Here is an 18,775-nt window from a genome sequence, read left to right as displayed (position 1 = left end):
TTGGAAGAAAAATTATGGAAGGGAAGAGAAATCACCCATAAAGATTAAATCAATTTAATGAGAAACACCCATACAGATTTCTTAACAATTCAGGCTATGCCCAAGGAAATCAAACCATATACGTATGCACATGCGTCAAGCATAAAAGGGCTCATCACTTGAAGCAAACCAAACAAATCTTCTCTCAAAAATTTGCTTTCTAATTGTATTGACAATGAGGTCTTCTTTATTTGTGGCCTCCCTGCTTCTTTTGCATTTACTCTTTTGCATTGCTCAAGGTTTGCCAACTTTCCTATCCCTTGTCATATATATGGCAATTTTTTTTTAATCACAATCTAAGTCCAACCTTGCCATCCAATGATCCCGAAAAATGACAATGCCATCTTTGGTGTCAATTCTCCTACATCATTTACGTCGTTTGATTTGCATTGAAAACATGAGATAAGTTTAGTTCAAAGGTCGTGATTTCATACAGTACCAATGAGGCCAAACCGGTGCAGCTATATTGCTATTTTTTTTTTTAGCTTTTTCACATTGTAGTAAGCAAAAAAATGGCTTTGAGAAAGGCATTTTTTACCAATGGGTGAACTCGATCCTAAATTTATGTTTGTGTTGTTTGTTTCTATGTAGGAGTTCGATTGGGACAAGGGTTTCTTCCGGTTCAGCATGATCAAAACATCCACGTGGGTCTCCAACTTTTTCAAACCCATTTGAACTTGTGCATGCATCAGATTTTTTTCAAAAATAAGTCTTCTAATTAACGAAAAAACAAAATTGTTTTCGTATTCAGGTAAAGTAGGGCGTTCTGACCAGCAAAAGTGTCTACGGAGGGGTTTCAGGTACATTAATTTTGTGAATTCACTGTATAAAAAAAGTACACACACGTAGAGTAACAAATTTGCATGAGCATGGGAGTGCATATTAATTTGAAAATGATTGTTAAGTTTCGAGTACAAAGTGATAGCACAACGCACATGTTGCGCACAGTTAGTACACAACACAAACAGTGCTCGCACAACCACAACTGCCCGTTTCGTTTTTAGACCAATTATTTGCTAAAATCTAGTCAACTAAATCGAACTAATTATTGGATTTTCTATATATATATATATATATGGATGATGCTACGGTGTCCCCGGTCATTTTGGGGACACCGTAATAATTGGCATGACAAAATCATTATGAACATAACCAAAACCATATAGTGCATAACCAAGGTATAACAAATTTCCCGGATACTTAAAGAGCCGGTGAAAAAAAAAAGAAAAATAAATTAGCCCCCTTTAACCCAGGTTTAACCACGGTTAAGAGAGTTTTATCCCCTGCATCTATCATCCTCTACATCTTTTCCCTAAATCATTCCCTTTAACCAGGGAAAATCCATCTGCACTTCGTTCATCTCCCAGACTCCCACCCAGAAAGAAAACCCTCGCCCTTGAACCATGTTCATCTCCCACCCATCATTGACTCCTCGTCTGGTGTCGAGGAATGTATTGATCTGAGCAACTCCTCTCTCTCTCTCTCTCTCTCTCTCTCTCTCTCTCTCTCTCTCTCTCTCTCTCTCTCTCTCTCTCTCTCTCTCTCTCTCTCTCTCTCTCTCTCTGTTCTCTTCTCTTCCTCCGTCCCCTCCTCCCCACCTTTCATCCACCCCGTGGACGTCGCCGCTGCCCCCACAACCAACAACAACGGCGTCGGGCCGCCATCGGACAACCCGGTTTCAATCCAAATCCGAAACCCACCTTCAACGAGAACAAGGCCGAGATCCTGAAGCTCCCCCACGCCCACGTCAAACCCAGTATTTGTGTTTGGGTATAATCTGATTCCCATTTTATTTCTGAACAAATTTTATTTACGGCCCATATTTGTTGAAATCTTCTAATTTGTGTTAACTTTAGGGCAACACAAATTAACGATTCTAGCACTCCTATGCTGTGACTTGTTGTTGCTGCTACTTAAGTGTGGCCTGATGATGAAACTAGTACCCAGAAAATAATAGCAGAATTTTTTTAGATATTTGCGTATTTACGTTGTAAATTTCTAGGTAATCAAGCGCGGGCGACTTGCTCAATCTTCCTTGGGTGCATGTTGTGTCAAAGTTGTCACATATATGTGTTTTTAGCTTTGGATTCTCGCTAAATTGCTGTCTTCCCATGCAAATGTCGACATAAGTAAATCCGTTTGTAGCTGCATAACTAGCTAAAGAGACAAATGTAGTTGTTTAAGTACGGAGATGGTTTTGTACTAAATCATTGCAGTGTGCTCACGTGATGGCCATGGCTGTTCAAAAGATATTTCTGGATGCAAAAGTGACCATCGGTTCATAGATAGAAAATGGGTTTTATTACGACTTTGATATGGAGCCTTTGACAGATAAAGACTTGAAAAGGATTAAGAAGGAGATGGTGGGCAACTCAGTTCATAATACAACTAGCATTATCATTTTCGATTAAGTGGAAGGTCATGAACTTGGGAGAAAATTCATTAGTCTGTGGTTTCAGGGTACATAATTTATTTCTTAAATCGTCTGTAGGATCTCGCATTATTGGTCGAAATTTTCCACTGATTAGAGAAGAAGTTTCCAGAGACGAGGCTCAGAAACGTATAATGGCTGTCAATGAACCGTACAAGATGAAAATATTGGAAAGTATCAAGGAAGATCCTATCACAATATCATATAGGTAAGGTTAAGTTTTGGGCCTTCTTGGGCTGTGTTCTTAATTTTCAGATCGGGAAATGACAGGTCGGTTCCATTTTTTTGGAGGGGTTCCGTGTCAATCTTCTTTTGTAGCGCTATAGATTCCACCCAGATCCTTTTCAAAGATGTTTTTACTAGTTTGTCCTCACCCTTTTGCGTGGATAACATATAAACATGTGGTTAATGTTGACACATGCTGATGTGGACATATTTGTTATTTTTTGCATTACAAAGTTTAAAACTCAATATCTTTTATTATTGCGCGCGCGCGCACACACACACACACACACACACACACACACATATATATATATATATATATATATATATATATATATATATATATATATATATCAATTTTTTTGTAAAATTTATATTTTTAGAATCTACTCAAATAGATCTACCAAACAAGACCTATATTGAGTAGAAAATTATGTGCAATTTTTTTTTATTTTCGAGAGTGTGAATTGTGTAGAGCCTGTGTGAATTCTGTATTTGAAAGGTGTGAATTCTTTCATTTTGAAGGGTGTGAATTGTTCAGAAGGGGTGTAGATTCTTTCATTTTAGAGGGGGTGAATTCTGCATTTGTGAAGTGTGAATTTCTTTCATTTTAGTTTATGAATTGTGTATTTTGGCGAGTGAGTTGTGATATGCAAATTCTGCATTTTGAGAGATGTGAATTCTGCATTTTGACTAATTTCTATGAGTCAAAATTTTGACGTCCTCTAACAGAGGTGATTAATAGAAACGATGGTTAAAGTCCTATACGAACTTGCCTTACAAAAATAAGATGTTATCTAAGAGATTTCGAACTTGAGACCCAAGAAGAGCAAACTCTTAATTCGTATACATTGCCGCCCCTGTTTGTCCATGACTTTTTTTTTTTTGGAAGTCATGTCTAGTGAGTTAGTGCTTAGAAACTTTTATGAGTAGATCACGTAGACACCAACAATTGTACTTGCGTATTGAACAACATAGTGTGCTTACATTTTGTTCTTGTTTTATCTGTTAAGAAACAATGTGTGAAAAAAACACCAAGAATAAGATGTTATCTAAGAGATTTCGAACTTGAGGCCCAAGAAGAGCAAACTCTTAATTTGTATACATTGCCGCCCCTGTTTGTCCTTGAATTTTTTTTTGGAAGTCATGTCTAGTGAGTTAGTGCTTAGAAACTTATACGAGTAGGCCATGTAGACACCTACATTTGTACTTGAGTATTGAACAACATAGTGCGCTTATATTTTGTTCTTGTTTTATCTGTTAAGAAACAATGTGTGAAAAAAACACCAATGGGGTGCAACCAGCGTACACAAGACCAATAGATACCGATGTGGTAAACTTGTTTTACCATACATTATATTTAAGATGATGGTTTAGTTGAATGTTGGTTCACTCTGGACTTTGTTGTGCCATAAATAACAGTCCAATTTCTTTGGACTGTAAAGAAAGACAGCATAAACAATCTGGTGTATTGTGTTTCTACAAAAGTCATATGGTTGGCGGTGAGGAAGTGGGAGAAGAGTATTTTTCTTTGTTTGTTACACTATTTGATCACACAAATGCCCTTATATGTTGTTGGTTAAGGTGTTTGCATATAAGTTGTTTGTCAAAATGTATTGTTGATTCTGTAGTGGTCAATTATTTTTTGTAGGTATTCCAAATTTCAGAATCTTGATGTTAGTGTGAGATATAGTAATGGTGTTTATCGTCCATTGATAATTTAGTCTCAGTTTTGTCCAAATAATAATCAAACAACTCTCCGATTGTTTTTTTTTGAGAAATAGTAATGCAAAAGTTTGACATCGAAGTCTATAATGTTTGTGTAGATTTGGTGACATAAATCTCTTGAAAACCCATTTAGAAGGCATATGAGGTGTCACGAAATAGATTTATTTTGTTTATCACTATGAAGCTGACAATTGTGTAAGTAATGCACTTTAATTATAGGTCATGTGTATGCAACCTATTTCACCTCTGTATGTAACTAGTCTTGTGGATTAAAAGTTGTGGCATGTGGTTTATTATTTAGGGGTACAATGGAAACTCCCAATAGTAGTACCAACAGCAAGGGTGTGAAGGTAGATTCATACGATTGGGAATCCAATTCCGACTCTTGTTCTAGTTCGGAAGATTCGCAGAGTAATACATTTGTTTCTGAAGATGAAGATAATGATGTGGATGGGGAAAAGGAAGAGGAAGGGTCAGTTTCCATTGTAGATGATAGTTTTCGCTTGCTCACTGATATGGAGATTATGGAAATGAAATTTGTTTCTGAAGATGAAGCTGGTCAATTCTACAATGCATATGCCAAGGCAATTGGTTTTAGCGTACGCAAATATAAAAGTAAACCACAAAAAGGCAATGAAATGTACGTAAGGTGGAGGACTTGGGTTTGTTCTGGGGAAGGTAAAAGAAATAAGAAGCATTTAGAACGCACTGATCGAAAACGACGTCATAAAGCTGAAACAAGAACTGGTTGTGGTGCTAAATTCCGGGTTTGTCGTATGAGCAAAACCATGAAAAATTACGTTGTCACAGAGTTTGTGAGTACCCACAATCATCCCTTAGCAGCACCACATTGTGTTCCCTTTCTGCGATCGCATAGACGTGTGGGTGATGCAGACATAGCTCAGGTAATGGCCATGCAGAATGTAGGCATGAAGCCAGCGCAAATTATGGACTATATGACATGTCAGTCTGGGGGTTTCCATAATGTGGGGTTCACTGTAAAAGATTTGCGTAACAAATTGCATAGCATTCGTAAAGAAGAAATAAGAAATGGGGATGCTGAGGGTGCATTGGGATACTTGTCTGCTCAAGTAATTAATGATCCGTTATTTTTCTTCAAGTACACTGTTGACGAGGATGACCGGTTGGAGACACTTTTCTGGACAGATGGGAGGTCTAAGATGGATTATGCTGCATTCGGAGATGTGTTAGTTTTCGACACGACCTATCGAACCAATGCTTACAAGAAGCCATTTGTCATACTGGCAGGTGTGAGTAATAACTTTACAACGACCATATTTGGTTGTGCGCTGTTGTCAAAGGAGACGGAGGATACGTACAATTGGGTTCTTTCAACGTTTTTAGAGGCTATGGATGGTAAACGGCCCATCTCGGTGGTCACAGATGGTGATTTGGCGATGCGCAATGCAATTAGAAACATTTTTCCTGATGTAAGGCATCGCCTATGTTCGTGGCATCTGGAGCGAAATGCCGCTAAAAATGTTCACATACCGGAATTCGTATCTGACTTTACCATTTTGATGCAAATGGAATGTGATGTTGAAGAATTTGAAACTCTTTGGGCTGATATGGTATCACACTACGGCCTAGAGACAAACGCTTGGGTGGTAGAGATGTATAGCGACCGCGAAAGATGGGCTGAGGCATATCTTCTCGGCCATTTCTTTGCAGGGATGAGGAGTACTCAGCGCTGTGAAGGTATGAACCGTTATTTAAATCGGTTCTTAACAGTAAGGCTACGGCTTTTTGAATTTGTCCAATAGTACCACCGTGGTCTAGCTAGGATGCGAGTTGCCGATGCAAAGGCTGAGACGGCAACGGAGCATAGTACCCCTGTCTTGATCACGCAATTGAAAAGCTTGGAGAAGAATGGAACTGAGGTGTACACACAATACATATTCAAATTCTTTCAGGATGAAATACAGCGTGCATCTGCATTGATTGTGGCACGTCGTGTTGATGAGATGGAGCGTCGGTTGTACTTCATTGAGATGTACTCGCATCCAGAATCCAATTGGACGGTCGAGTATTATCCAATTGATAGCAGAATCAATTGTAGTTGTTTGATGTTTGAGTCTTTTGGTCTACCTTGTTGCCATATGATTGTGGTCATGAAATATGAACACCTACCGACCATTCCCCCTAGTTTAGTCATGCAAAGATGGACAAGGCGTGGTCAACCTCTGACCCAACAACCAAATGTTTGCCAAATTTCTCGCAATATGTCCCACATGGCTAGGTATGGGATATTGAGTTCGGGTTACAAATTGATGTCATTCTATGCGTCGCATGCCCAGGACTCATTTGAAGATGCTAGGCAAGTGGAACACGAAATGACATCTTGGATAAGGAAGCGTTGGGAGATGGGAAAGAATAAGGAGTGCAACACAGAGATTGGTAAATCAAGTGATGGCCAAATTTTGTTTGGTGTGGGCGATCCACCTGTGGTCAAGACCAAAGGCAACCCTGGGAAGAAGTCTAGTGCCCAACATTCTCGGAATCCCAGGAAATGTAGCCACTGCAAGTGCCGAGGTCACGATAAGCGGACATGTCCAAAGTTGTCATCAAAGCATCCAATTGACGACCTTCCTATTTAGCCATATTTTTATATTTGCCTAAAGTTGATGTACTGTGGAACTTTAAAACTCAAGGCCTCAATGTATGAGCATTATCATGAGAAATGGATCTCTTTAACTTATTCACTGTTGTAGTAGTTAGTAAGTTCAATTACTAAGTTCAGTTGGAATATTCGTATTGCAGATGTTTATTACTCATTTTCCTTGGCCTAGTTGATGTTGAACTATGTTTGTGTGTTAATCTATGTCAGTTAGTGTCTTAATCTGTTGAAATGGTTTAGGTCTTTTCATAGGTTGATGTAGTTTGTTTACCTATGAAAAATAGTTTTGCTGATATGTCACACAGATATTGTTGCCCCATATGCTCGAGGTCGATTATTGACATGTCTCAAACATGGAAGAGAATAGATGTTCTCTCTCACATTCTTTAGGGAATCCAAATACAAAGGTACAATTCAATCTTCCTTCATTAGCTCGAGATAAGTAGTTTATATGTCATTCGGCTCAGATTTCTTATTTCAATTTTTATCATCTTCCAGAGGTTTGTGATATTGTTGTGTCATGTTTTATTCCACAATTTTCATGTCTGTAGTTAAATATACCATGACTTGGTACCCTCAATTTGCATAGATTGCTAAATTCTGTTGGGTTTGACTTGGTACCCTCAATGTGCACAATATGGGTAGCCCTTTGAGCTATAATGTTTGATTGTTCCAGGGCTTCTCCACTTCTTAACAATGGTAATAAAACAGTCCCCTGTAAGATAGTCACTCCACTCTTTAAACATACTTAGGGAGATTCTTTAAGATTGAAGATAGTATTCTTTGCCAAACTTGCTTCCTATCGTACTTTATGAGCAAAAACATAACAAAGAAAACATGTCTAGTGTAGTAGCTCGAGAGAAATTAAACGTATTCTTTGCCAAACTTGCTTCCTATCGTACTTTATGAGCAAAAACATAACAAAGAAAGAAGCTTGTTATGGTTGTCTCGTGCCTAGCCATTCTTTAAGTTGCTGTCTCGTGCCTAGCCTTGTTCCTCTCTATGTCCCTTTGGAGACATGAATGTGGTTGAACTTCAAGCGGCAGTATTTATCTATGTTCTGATAAAGTAAGAAGCTTTCATTTGGGCATAGGTGCAAATTCTTCCATATGGACTTCCTTGGTATACCTATGTTAGTTTGTAGTGTTCTAACTGCTGATGTGCTTCCCACATTAGTTCTTTCTGGTTATTGCTCTGTATATATTGGTGTTACTAATGCTGAGCATTGCTTGTTATGGTGGACGGGAGTTGGGTAGTTCATAGGGATGCCCGTGTCACAAAACTAGTTACCGGTGGCTGTTGATGTAGTCATACATTGTATACATAAAAATGTGCATGGTTGAGTTTTTTTAGTAGTTTAAAGCTGTCTATGATCTAAAACTAGAGCTCTTTATTATACTGATCCCAGAATAGTAGTGTTTTAGACTGCTCAGTATCATTGGAAGCTTGGCTTCATGTTTACCCACATATTGGTTAGTATAGGTTTTAGGTTACTAATCTCACCGTTCATTACTCACGAACCCAGGTTGAAGCAAAATTTCGTATGAATTGTCCCAATAAAGATTAATAACACCTTTCAACATCTTTGGTGAAGAATACTTTTGGATCCTTGAAACACCGCGTGACGTTGCATTATCACAATTGAGTTCCCAAACAAAAAAACTTCGAAAATGAATAATCAGAATGGACAATCTGGCTCCCAAACTGCCTCTTAGTGGTTATAAAAGCTTGTTTACTTAAGGAACCCGAATTGGAACACCCAAATATTAGCTCAAAGCTCCTTTAAGCTCGAGTTTCCTAAACATTACATGAACCAAGCTTGAACTCTTTGAAGGCTTGTTTGCACCCTTACCCACTCTCTACTTGCAGAAAAAATACCACACTAACATCGAGTCTTGCTGATGGACAATCTGTTCTGCTTCTGCTTCTGCTGATGTCGACGTCTTGTCATCTGTCCTGAAAGATTCAAAACATGAAGCTTCCAGCGGTAATGTTTTCTGTGCTGATGCAATTGACTATCCTGCATCACACTCAGATAGTGGTTCTGAAGGGACCAGTGGAGTTCATGAAGCTACACAACTATCTGAATTAACTCCCCAGAATGCAGAAGACGTGGATATGGATGTCGACATGGAAGTTGAAGATGAAGTTCCAGCAAGTGGTTTAATTGCCAGTGATTCATTAGCGGCCGTATGTTGTGCTCCAGTAGAACAACCTATTCAAGAATCTTTTGTGCCACCAGAAGCTTTTACTATTCCGCCCCCTCCTGAAGAGGATTGGATCCCTCCCCCACCTCCTGATAACGAGCTCGTTCCCCCACCCCCACCTGATGACCCTTCTGAACCTTCATATCCACCACCACAGCCAACTTATTTTGAAACAGTACAACCGCTCTCTTATACGAAACAATACAGTTTTTCCTACCCAGGTTCTAATTTTCAGTATTATGGTCAATCAAGCACAGAATACCCAACCCCTAATGTTCCTGTGTCCCATCCACCACTATATTTTGAAGCATTGCCCAGCACATGAATTCACCTTTTTGTATTTTATTCGGTTGGTTAAGCGAACTTGTTTCATGTAATGATTTTTAGTTGCTCATGAGACGACAACAGCTCACCTTCTCCAGATTCTGTTTGATTCTTTACTGCTTACAACCTAGATTAGTATATAATTGTGTCTTGGTGCCCCCTCCTCGTCTTCTCTATCTTATTATGCAATTCACTTACACGAACGATGGTATGTTGTATACAAGCTTCTGTTTTTGTTGAAGGTATTTTTAATTTACTCATATGTTATTTTCTTTTTGCTCAGTTTTGCGCAGCAAAAAACGAACAGTTGCTGCAGTATCCACATTGAAGTCAAATAAGAAGGTCTCCAGCTTGGTGGACAAGGTAAACCATTTGTTCGTTATGTTACATTATGAGCTTAAGAGGTGCATTTATATTGTAGACGTGCATGTATACAACATTTTGATTTAACTTAGTACTCAAATTAATTCGTCTAATAGTGGAAGGCAGCCAAAGAGGAGATGCACAAGGACGGGGAAGACGAACCTGAAAATACGTATGAGATGATAGAGAAGAAGCGACAACGAGAAATAGAGGTGGAAATGAGTTTTTGTTTCTTTTGGATAATGTTTATGATAGCTGCTTCTGGTGCCTTAACTCCCTTTTAATTTGCAGGAATGGCGTGCACAGCAAATCACCAGTGGAGAGGCCAAAGTTAATGCTAATTTCTAGCCTCTGGGTGGTGATTGGTATGGAATCTTATACCTATCTTGCAATGACGATAATAATCTGAATCTAAAGTTGAGGATACCTTGTTGTATACTTGTAGTAAAATGGTGCTTTGAAGCTGCAATGATACTGCTCAATGCTTATTTTTGTGTATAACTGAAAACATTGGGTTTGATGGACACTGCATAGGAAGTTTGTTTTGTTTAATTTCTGCATGTCTGTTGCTAATCTTTTCCACTCTCTCTCCTTGTCGGAACCACGCATGCAAACACGTACACACATGCAAGCACGCATTCAACACACACAAACATACGCACATGCAAGCACGCTCATGTATATGATAATGATCATTTAGATCTTATCTATACTGGTTCACTTCTATAGGGTAACAGGGTTCATTGGACTGTAAAAGGTGCATAGCTGCCGGCCTGCTTCTTGATGGCTGTTTTAGTGTAGGATAAAAAAACATCTACTTTCATCTGGGGTTGAAAGGTGGATATGCCAAAATGGAGTGTTTTGTTTTCTTGCTGTTTCTTTTTTTGCTAAATAATTTATTGATGCCATTCTGCTGCTTTTTTTTTTATTCCATTCTCTGTACCTCACACACATGCTGTCCTCTTTTTAGGTTTTTTGATGATCATGCTTATCTTATTTGTCGATTGGATATTTGATTACTCAGGCGTGAATGGGTGAAGCGGAAGAGAGCTCAATTGAAACGTGAAGCTGTACAGAATTCATTAGGGTCTTCTACTGATGGAAACCAGCAGCCGAATCTGAATGAAGTTTCAAGAGATCTCCCTTCGGGATGGCAGGTATTGAATCTTCTACAGTATAAGAAGTCTCTCTCTTTAATCTAAGCCAATACAGAATGGTAATCTGAAACTGGTTAAACTAAACTATGGCATGCTGGCAGATTTTAAGATGACGTGTGTGGGACATTGGTGTAGATGGTCAGGCCAGATAAAGCCGAGGCCTTTAAAATTGTTTTGTTCAAATGCAAGGGTCGGCCAGACAAGCAGAGACAAACGGCCCTAAGCATAAATGACTTATGAGTTATGATTTGACTTTTGAGTAGGCTTAGATCCCAAGTTTCTAATATGAAAATTGAGAGCGTCTGCAAACAACTCAACAGCTCTATACCTTGCTTCGATTTCCCACTCTAGCTAATGTGATCGATGTAGCCAATGGAACTTCCACTGGTGCTGAAGTTTTTAAGAATTGTATGTTAGCGATGCTGATGGTGTCGTGGCTTATTCTAGTAGTACTATATTTCCCTCTTGTATTATGGTGTTTCCTTGCGCTTGCTGATTTTGATCTTAATTTACACGCAGGCAAGAATTTTGTACATGCTTATATTTGTGCGTATGTATTGATCTTGGTTACGAGTCGTTTCCCATCCAAGTTTTTCTCATGCCTGTTATCTTTTCCTGATGTGTTTCAGGCGTACTGGGATGAATCCTCAAAGCAATTCTATTATGGAAATACCGTCACTTCGGAAACTACGCGGACAAGACCTACAAAATGAGAAGTTTAATAGATTTTGAGGGGACAGACTGCTTTAGGTTTTTAATTTTGGAATTGTATATTTAACCCCCACGCTCCATCCATATTCTCTCTCTCTCTCTCTCTCTCTCTCTCTCTCTCTCTCTCTCTCTCTCTCTCTCTCTCTCTCTCTCTCTCTCTCTCTCTCTCTCTCTCTCTCTCTCTCGTCCTGTTTCTTCATCTGTCTCCAGTTTTGTTTAGTTTCCAAATGTAATTGGCTAATGCCTTATTCTTTTTGAGCTATCAGTTAAACACTCTAGTTTGTTGTCATTTTTTATGCTTCACACTGTTATTTGGGAGTGTCCAATTACATCGGCCGTCTCATTCTTTTGGAGCCTCAAGTCCACTAGTCAGTGTTGATAAAAGTGGGTTAACAAAAAATGAATTCGCACGCGAGAGTGCAATATGTGCATGAACTTTGGCATATTTGCTGAACATATCGAAACAGGAAAATGCAGTAAAAAGCCATGGTGCTGCCGAGCTAGGTCAGTGACCTTTTGTTTTGGCCACGTAATTGTGGGATTGTAAGCTCTTCTGTTGTGAGTATTGTATGGGGATCAGAATGCTCTGTTTGGGTTAAAATGAAGAGATTTGTTGTTCAATTTGTCAACTGCGTAAAAGGTTCATTTATAGAAGGCTTTTGAAACTAGAACAGAAAACTGAATTATATATAGTACAAAGGGTGGTGTTTATTTGGAATCATTGTATTTCACTTTGATGCGGATCTACCTGCACAAAATCCAGTTTTAAGTAAACTCGTTTGATTTCTGTTGCTGGTTTTAAAGGTTCTATATGTTTATTTTTCGTTGTATTCCTGTAGAGCCATTTGGCCATGTAACCTCTTCATGTTCCAATATATCTGCATTTTCTTGTTGCTCAAAAATGAAAAAGAAAAGAAACATGTGAACTATCAAATGTTATTCGTGTTGTCCTTCTCTCTCTCTCTCTCTCTCTCTCTCTCTCTCTCTCTCTCTCTCTCTCTCTCTCTCTCTCTCTCGTTTTTGTTTTATGGTTTCACAATTCAAAAGCTAACATAGCCGAAGCATTATGGGAATCATGCAAACTATCAACTGGTAAGCAACAAAAATCCATACAGAAATGAGAGATAACATTGAAACCCTTGCAGACACAAGAAATATACATTTAAAATTATTAAATCCTCAGATCCCAACTAACAAAATTTCGTATGAATTGTCCCGTTCATATTGGTGGATCAAATTGGTGGATCAAAGGTGCTAGGTTGATGCTAGCTATTGGTGTTGTTTATCGGTTAACCAGTGGGTGTTATTACAATTTCTATCTCAAGATCCAACAAGAGGGTAGCCTACTCAAGATGTATAGCACAAGTAGAAGCAAGATGATCAACATGGCTTACAAATCAGTGGACTGTCCTTGGGAAAATCTTCCTTCTGTCAAATTGGCACCTAATCTTTGGTAAACTCGACTCTTGGGCATACATCCGCACTCGTACCGTAACAACAACAGTAGAAGCAACAGTTACAATGGTTATTACCACCAGAAGAAGTAATCACTCCATTAGCAACACCATTCTGCAAGAACCCCCTTGATCATCATAATCACCACCATCCACTACTCTAACTGCAACTGAATCTTCTTCTGGTGGTAATAACCCGCATTCCACAGCCTTGGAACAAGTGCTAGTTGCTCCTTTGCACCCCCTGAACTTCCCTTCCTATGAACTGCCAAAACCTCTGTATACAACTCACATGAACCAATAAACTTACTCTACCTAAACAAAAGCAGCTCCTGGATTTGCAAAACGAAAACAGACAAAAAAAAAAACAGCTACCTACTATTTTGTAATCTTCCAACTCCTCCAAAAACCTGCCGGTCCTGCCCCAAATTGTCCAAATTCCTATTACACTATCTTTGCCAATTGATTCACATGGAAAGAACGGGTAATGATAGTATAATCAGGAATTTGGATAACCATGTGTGCGAATCTCCGAGAAGTATTCAAAAGTAGTGAGGTAACTCTTTCCCATCACGCAGGCATTAATGAATACCCATTAAATTTGATCACCTATATGGAACAAGGAAATTATATAACCAAAATATTGCACCTAAATAAATACGAAACAACATAGCATTAGGTTCCAATCATGCGCCATATAATACAAAGTGGAATACCCTAAAATGTTAAAACTACCATACGGAACGATACTTGATAACCCATGTAAAATCAGGCCCCCAAAAAACTTAACCTTTACAAAATATGCCTACAGATTGTTAGTTATATACGAATCACGTGACCACCTGCGTACACAAAGCCTGTTTTACCTCTTTCTGCCTTCCATGCCTCAAATTTTTTTAAAACCTCCAAGGCATCCCGATTATTCTTGTCACCACACAATTCCAATAACAACCTTGGCCTTTCAGTATTGTCCATCTACAAAACCCAAAGCTAGCTTAGAAATCCAACACTATCACAACCAGTTAAATACAACATAACGATGTTACTTTACAAGCACTAACCTTGTGTACACCGGATGGGAAATTGAACCCTTGCATGAATTTTATAACAAATAGCCCACAATCATACCTAAAAATGTGCAGAAAGGAATAAAGTAAACCACTTCAAACGCTAGTAACACAAGTAACCTATAAAGCACAGATACGGATACGGGATACGACACGATACGGATACGGCAATATGGCAAAACCTAAAAAAAAGGATACGGATACGTTGGGGATACATTTTCATAATTATTAGTCTCATAGGCATAAAAGTGAAGCCCTAAAAAATAAAAGAGTAGTTGAATTGCCAATACCAAGCATTAACATAAGATTATGTTTAATAAATTACCCGTCCTCCTCATGCTGCAAGGGTTGCTTTTCAACATTAGCAATATTAAACTTCGTGACATCAACCTGATAGAACTCTCCATATTGGAAGTGCAACGCGCGATGTAATCCCTCCAGCTAATCGTAAAAACAAGTAGTTAGAATACAAACCGGGCATATCGTAAAACATGGTCTAAACGAGGTGTGCCATACCACTCGTTGTGTCAGTTTCTTACGAAACAAATTGGATCGAGTAGCGGGCTTTGAATCAAAAATATAAACCATATGGATGCCCATGTCTATTTTGATGCAAAACCAGTGGCTCCCACGATCATTTGTTGGTATGTATATCTACGATCAAAGGTAAACAATCATGATTCAAGACCAATTGAAATCTTATTTTATAATTGATTTGCAAAAGTACTAACTTAGTTCAACATTTTATAACTTTACCATAGAGCATGAGCTAAGATCAGCAGTAAAATTTGTATCTCCAAAGTAGCTACCGCATAACTTCTTCAAATCACAATCATTGAGGTTGGGATTGTCTAATATCTGCCTCTGCAAATTTACGGGAATAAAGAGGCAAATTTACGGGAATAAAAAACAATGCCAGTAGTATAAGAAACAAAGGGAAAATTAATTATACTCACTGATACAGTAACCGGCAAATACCACATGAAGTGGCGCTTGTCTGGATAGAGCAACCTTTCCGCATTTGTCATTTGCACGGCTACCAAATTTAGAATCTACAACCATACATGATAGGTAACCACATTGGACTAAAATGCAAAAAGTAATAACAAATTGAATACTTCAACTTAAACCAAGTGGCAAAATCATATTTACACAAACCGTGTCTAGTATCCATGCTCCGGGTTTCAAGCTGCACAATTCAGACCGGGTTGCAAAAAATCTTTCGATGGAGAACAATTTCAAATGCACGTAAGAATCCCTACAAGAATGATTGTGGTAATGAAAAACAATCCTCATAGTTTACAAGGGAAAACAAAGGAAAACACATAATTAGAAAAATGTACCCAGTAAATGGATCGCAAGGATCAAAGATGAATGCCGCGAACAACTTTTCAAGGTCATTTAAGGGTACCGAGGTTGACTTCCTTGCATAATCAGGTGTTTCTCGAAAATACGGCTATACAAGAAACAAATAGAAAAGAAAAACAAGTTAGACTAAATACTAGAATGTAGAAGGGGAATTGGGAATCACTAGTAACCTTGGTTTGTAGATTCAACTGTTGCACACCAGCAAACTGCAAAGACTTGAATTTTCCATAGCGTCCACAAAACTGTTTAATTGGACAGGAAAAACAATATAAGAATCATGAATTGGAAATACATTGTATACAAAGGACAATAAATGTAAATGATATTAAGATTCATACAGTGGGAACGTTGACATCCAGGTTGTCCACAATTTGATGTTGGTCCGCAATAATCGTTGACTGAGTTTGTGCTTGTTTGTTAGGAGGGTTCCTCTTCTTAAGACCATCCTTCGTAAAGGGGGAACGTTGGAATTGGCTTTTCTTCAACTCATTAGGCTGCCGCAACCGCGGTGGTTCATCATACACTTCCACATTATCATTAACACAGAAAGACGGGACATAGTTGGCATTCGGCAACTTTTTTTTCCTACCTCTACTCAAACCACCACGCGACTTAAAGCCCTTTACCGGTGAAGGTGAACATACAGCCATATCCATGTCCTGTTGTATCTTCCTCTTTCGAGTGTCGGTACCTCTACTCAAACCACCGCGTGACTTAAAGTCCGATATTGCTGAAGGTAAAACTAGAATCTCATCCACCTCAAATTGTATCCTCCTCTTTCGAGTGTCAGTCCCCATGTTATATTGATCAAACTGGTTGGGATCGGGAGGTTTAAACTGGTTGGGTATTGAGGTTTCACTTTTGTGTACTCCCGTTAATTGGGGAGAGGATTCTCCTGAATGGTGGACTTGGTTCAAGTCCATTTCTTGAGTCGTTTGTGGTTGCAGCGGAGACGGTATTTTAGAGCCATGATCAAGGGTTTTAAACAAGTTCGGACTTGAACTTTGACATGTATGCACTTGCGTGAGAAGGGGAGAAGATACTCCTTCAAGGCGGACATGGTTCGGGTCCATTTCTTGAGCTGTTTGTGGTTCCAGCTTAGAAGGTGTTTCAGCGCTAAGGTGGCTGGCTAGCCATGGATTTGTTGAGACAGCCTTGGATGATTGGTTGAGTGCAGGATCAGGGGTTTGAAACAAGTTCGGTGTTGAAGTTTCACATGCATGTACTCCCGCGAGGAGGGCAGAGAATTCTCCTTGAAGGTGGACATTGTTTAGGTCCATTTCTTGACCGATTTGTGGTTGTAGCTTAGAAGGCGTTTCAGAGCCAAAGTGCTTCGCCATTAATATATTTTGACGCAACAAAAGACCTGCTATAGTTGCAAGAGTATTTGTCATCACAGTTACATCTCCAGTTGAAATTTGGGACATACCGCCTTCATTGCCACTTTTTTTTTCCTCTAGTGTAAAATGAACCACCACTCCCTCCCTGTCATAACCTCCAATTTGGTCAAACCGATGCAAGACACTCTTAATTTCAGAATCACCCCAAGCAAGCAAAGAAGGGAATTTTCGAACATAAGGCATAACTATAGGCCTTGGAGAGACACGATCCAAGTAGAAAACCTGCATTATGAGACAATTAAAGTAATAATGCATAACAAATAAATAACCAAAGTGAAATAAGGAATATGAAATGCGTTAATGCAGAATCACTCAATACCTACCACCAGGAGGAATAGGCACCCGCTTGGTTGTGCATGATCCTTATTGCGTTGGTCCAGTATACCCTTGCATAAGAAGTCTAGGGTTAGGTTCGCCCAATTCTGATTGGCCATTGCCGCAACATCACTAACAACATTAATAAGGGATCGAGTAACACCCGACTTTGTGGTTGGGCATAAAAAACATCCCAAGATGTACAAGGCAAATTTCCTCTTGAAAACATCATCTACTTCCTCCGTTTTCTCCAAGTACTCTCTCAACTCTTTCAGTTGGACTACCCCATTCGTCATTCCAAGGTTTGTATAAACTTCTGAAAATTCTACCGACGTATTTCCCTCCAACTCAATAAGGTTGCCTTGTGCATTAATGCCCAAGCACTCATGAACATGGGAATCAGTGAGAAGGAATGTCTGCCCATGAACAGTAAGTGAACGAGAAACAGGATCAAATTTATGCACCAACCAATTACATAGCGGATGGTTAAGAGCCGTACACCTCAATTCTAATATTCCACCCAACCCAATAAGCTGAACAGCACGACGTTGATCTGGGCTTAACTTTTGTACTATTCGAATGATGGACTTTAAGGAAATACGGTTCTGTATCTTTTTCTGCAAATTTAACAAACATCATCAAATAAGTTGGCATTCCAAAATCAGGTCAAATCATGTTCACCTAGACAAGTTCCAACAATTTGTACTCACTTTTTTGGGTTTTGGCGGAAGTACAGCTTTATGCTTGGTGAGTTCCTCTTTGGCCAACTCAGCCAAATCTTTGTACTTTTGCCTGTGTTCGTTCGACAGGTTTTTCCATTGCTCACCAATGTCCCTCTTCGTCTGCAATACGTACCAAATCATGCACCAATGATCATTCGTCATCATCAACATTAGATCAAATAGATGCAATTAGATGACAAAATGTTAAGTTAAAATTATAATTTTACCTGATTTGTTATTAAGGTACCAGCATCTTTTAGATTGGCTATGGTTTCATTGCTACTTGCACAAACATAAAGTAGTAGTCAAACATTGTCATAGGAAAATACATAATTAAACACCAAATCAGTGTTAAATGAATTAAATTTTCATTAACAAGGAATACTTATATAGAATGAAGGCCGATGGCACCCTTCCTTTCAAAGCATACTTCTGAATGATCTCGTCTGTCATGCTGAAAATACATAATTCATCATGGCCGTGTTACAATCAAACATAATATCGAGATGAAAATGTAATCAGCTTAAAATGTTTAATCATCAATTGGAAATGGAATCGTACAACTTCAATTGGAAATAGAATCCCTATTTAGTGCAAGGACATGCTAGTGGCATGAGTCACTAGTT

The 18,775-nt window shown here is 38.8% G+C and overlaps 3 protein-coding genes and 1 pseudogene across 3 annotated transcripts; 3 read left to right on the top strand and 1 right to left on the bottom strand.

The window, feature by feature from the left end:
• The first annotated feature begins 1,636 nt into the window (after positions 1-1,636).
• On the top strand, positions 1,637-6,356 carry LOC131299424 (protein FAR1-RELATED SEQUENCE 5-like). The gene is made up of 2 exons (XM_058324966.1): positions 1,637-1,809; positions 4,725-6,356. The coding sequence occupies exon 2, from the start codon at positions 4,732-4,734 to the stop codon at positions 6,205-6,207; it is 1,476 nt and encodes a 491-aa protein (XP_058180949.1). The 5' UTR covers positions 1,637-1,809; positions 4,725-4,731; the 3' UTR covers positions 6,208-6,356.
• On the top strand, positions 6,229-7,041 carry LOC131326868 (protein FAR1-RELATED SEQUENCE 9-like). Its single transcript, XM_058359775.1, has one exon. The coding sequence runs from the start codon at positions 6,229-6,231 to the stop codon at positions 7,039-7,041; it is 813 nt and encodes a 270-aa protein (XP_058215758.1).
• Positions 7,042-8,976: 1,935 nt separating this feature from the next.
• LOC131326859 (uncharacterized) lies at positions 8,977-11,881 on the top strand (annotated as a pseudogene).
• Positions 11,882-13,432: 1,551 nt separating this feature from the next.
• LOC131326854 (uncharacterized) lies at positions 13,433-18,642 on the bottom strand. The gene is made up of 15 exons (XM_058359753.1): positions 18,535-18,642; positions 18,377-18,428; positions 18,138-18,269; positions 17,436-18,044; positions 16,051-17,334; positions 15,883-15,954; positions 15,688-15,800; positions 15,503-15,602; positions 15,301-15,396; positions 15,101-15,208; positions 14,861-14,998; positions 14,670-14,785; positions 14,339-14,405; positions 14,144-14,252; positions 13,433-13,554 (listed from the first exon to the last, which is right to left on the bottom strand). Exons 1-15 carry the CDS (start codon positions 18,600-18,602, stop codon positions 13,433-13,435), a joined length of 3,186 nt encoding a protein of 1,061 aa, XP_058215736.1. The 5' UTR covers positions 18,603-18,642.
• Positions 18,643-18,775: the final 133 nt, after the last annotated feature.

This window comes from Rhododendron vialii, chromosome 1a (assembly GCF_030253575.1).
Source record: "Rhododendron vialii isolate Sample 1 chromosome 1a, ASM3025357v1".
In the NCBI taxonomy this organism is placed as follows: domain Eukaryota; kingdom Viridiplantae; phylum Streptophyta; class Magnoliopsida; order Ericales; family Ericaceae; genus Rhododendron; species Rhododendron vialii.
Note: the sequence above shows the minus strand (reverse complement) of the source record. Positions and strands in the feature narration are given on the sequence as shown.

What these genes read in the sequence shown, in the direction of transcription:
- LOC131299424 (XM_058324966.1), top strand. Translation starts at nt 4,732, where the DNA reads ATGGAAACTCCCAATAGTAGTACCAACAGCAAGGGTGTGAAGGTAGAT.
- LOC131326868 (XM_058359775.1), top strand. Translation starts at nt 6,229, where the DNA reads ATGCGAGTTGCCGATGCAAAGGCTGAGACGGCAACGGAGCATAGTACC.
- LOC131326854 (XM_058359753.1), bottom strand. Translation starts at nt 18,602, where the DNA reads ATGACAGACGAGATCATTCAGAAGTATGCTTTGAAAGGAAGGGTGCCA. An exon ending in AGAAACTGACACAACGAGTG is followed by an intron (nt 14,786 to 14,860) that starts GTATGGCACACC and finishes TTTTACGATTAG; the next exon opens with CTGGAGGGATTACATCGCGC. An exon ending in GGCATGGAAGGCAGAAAGAG is followed by an intron (nt 13,555 to 14,143) that starts GTAAAACAGGCT and finishes AGTTGTATACAG; the next exon opens with AGGTTTTGGCAGTTCATAGG.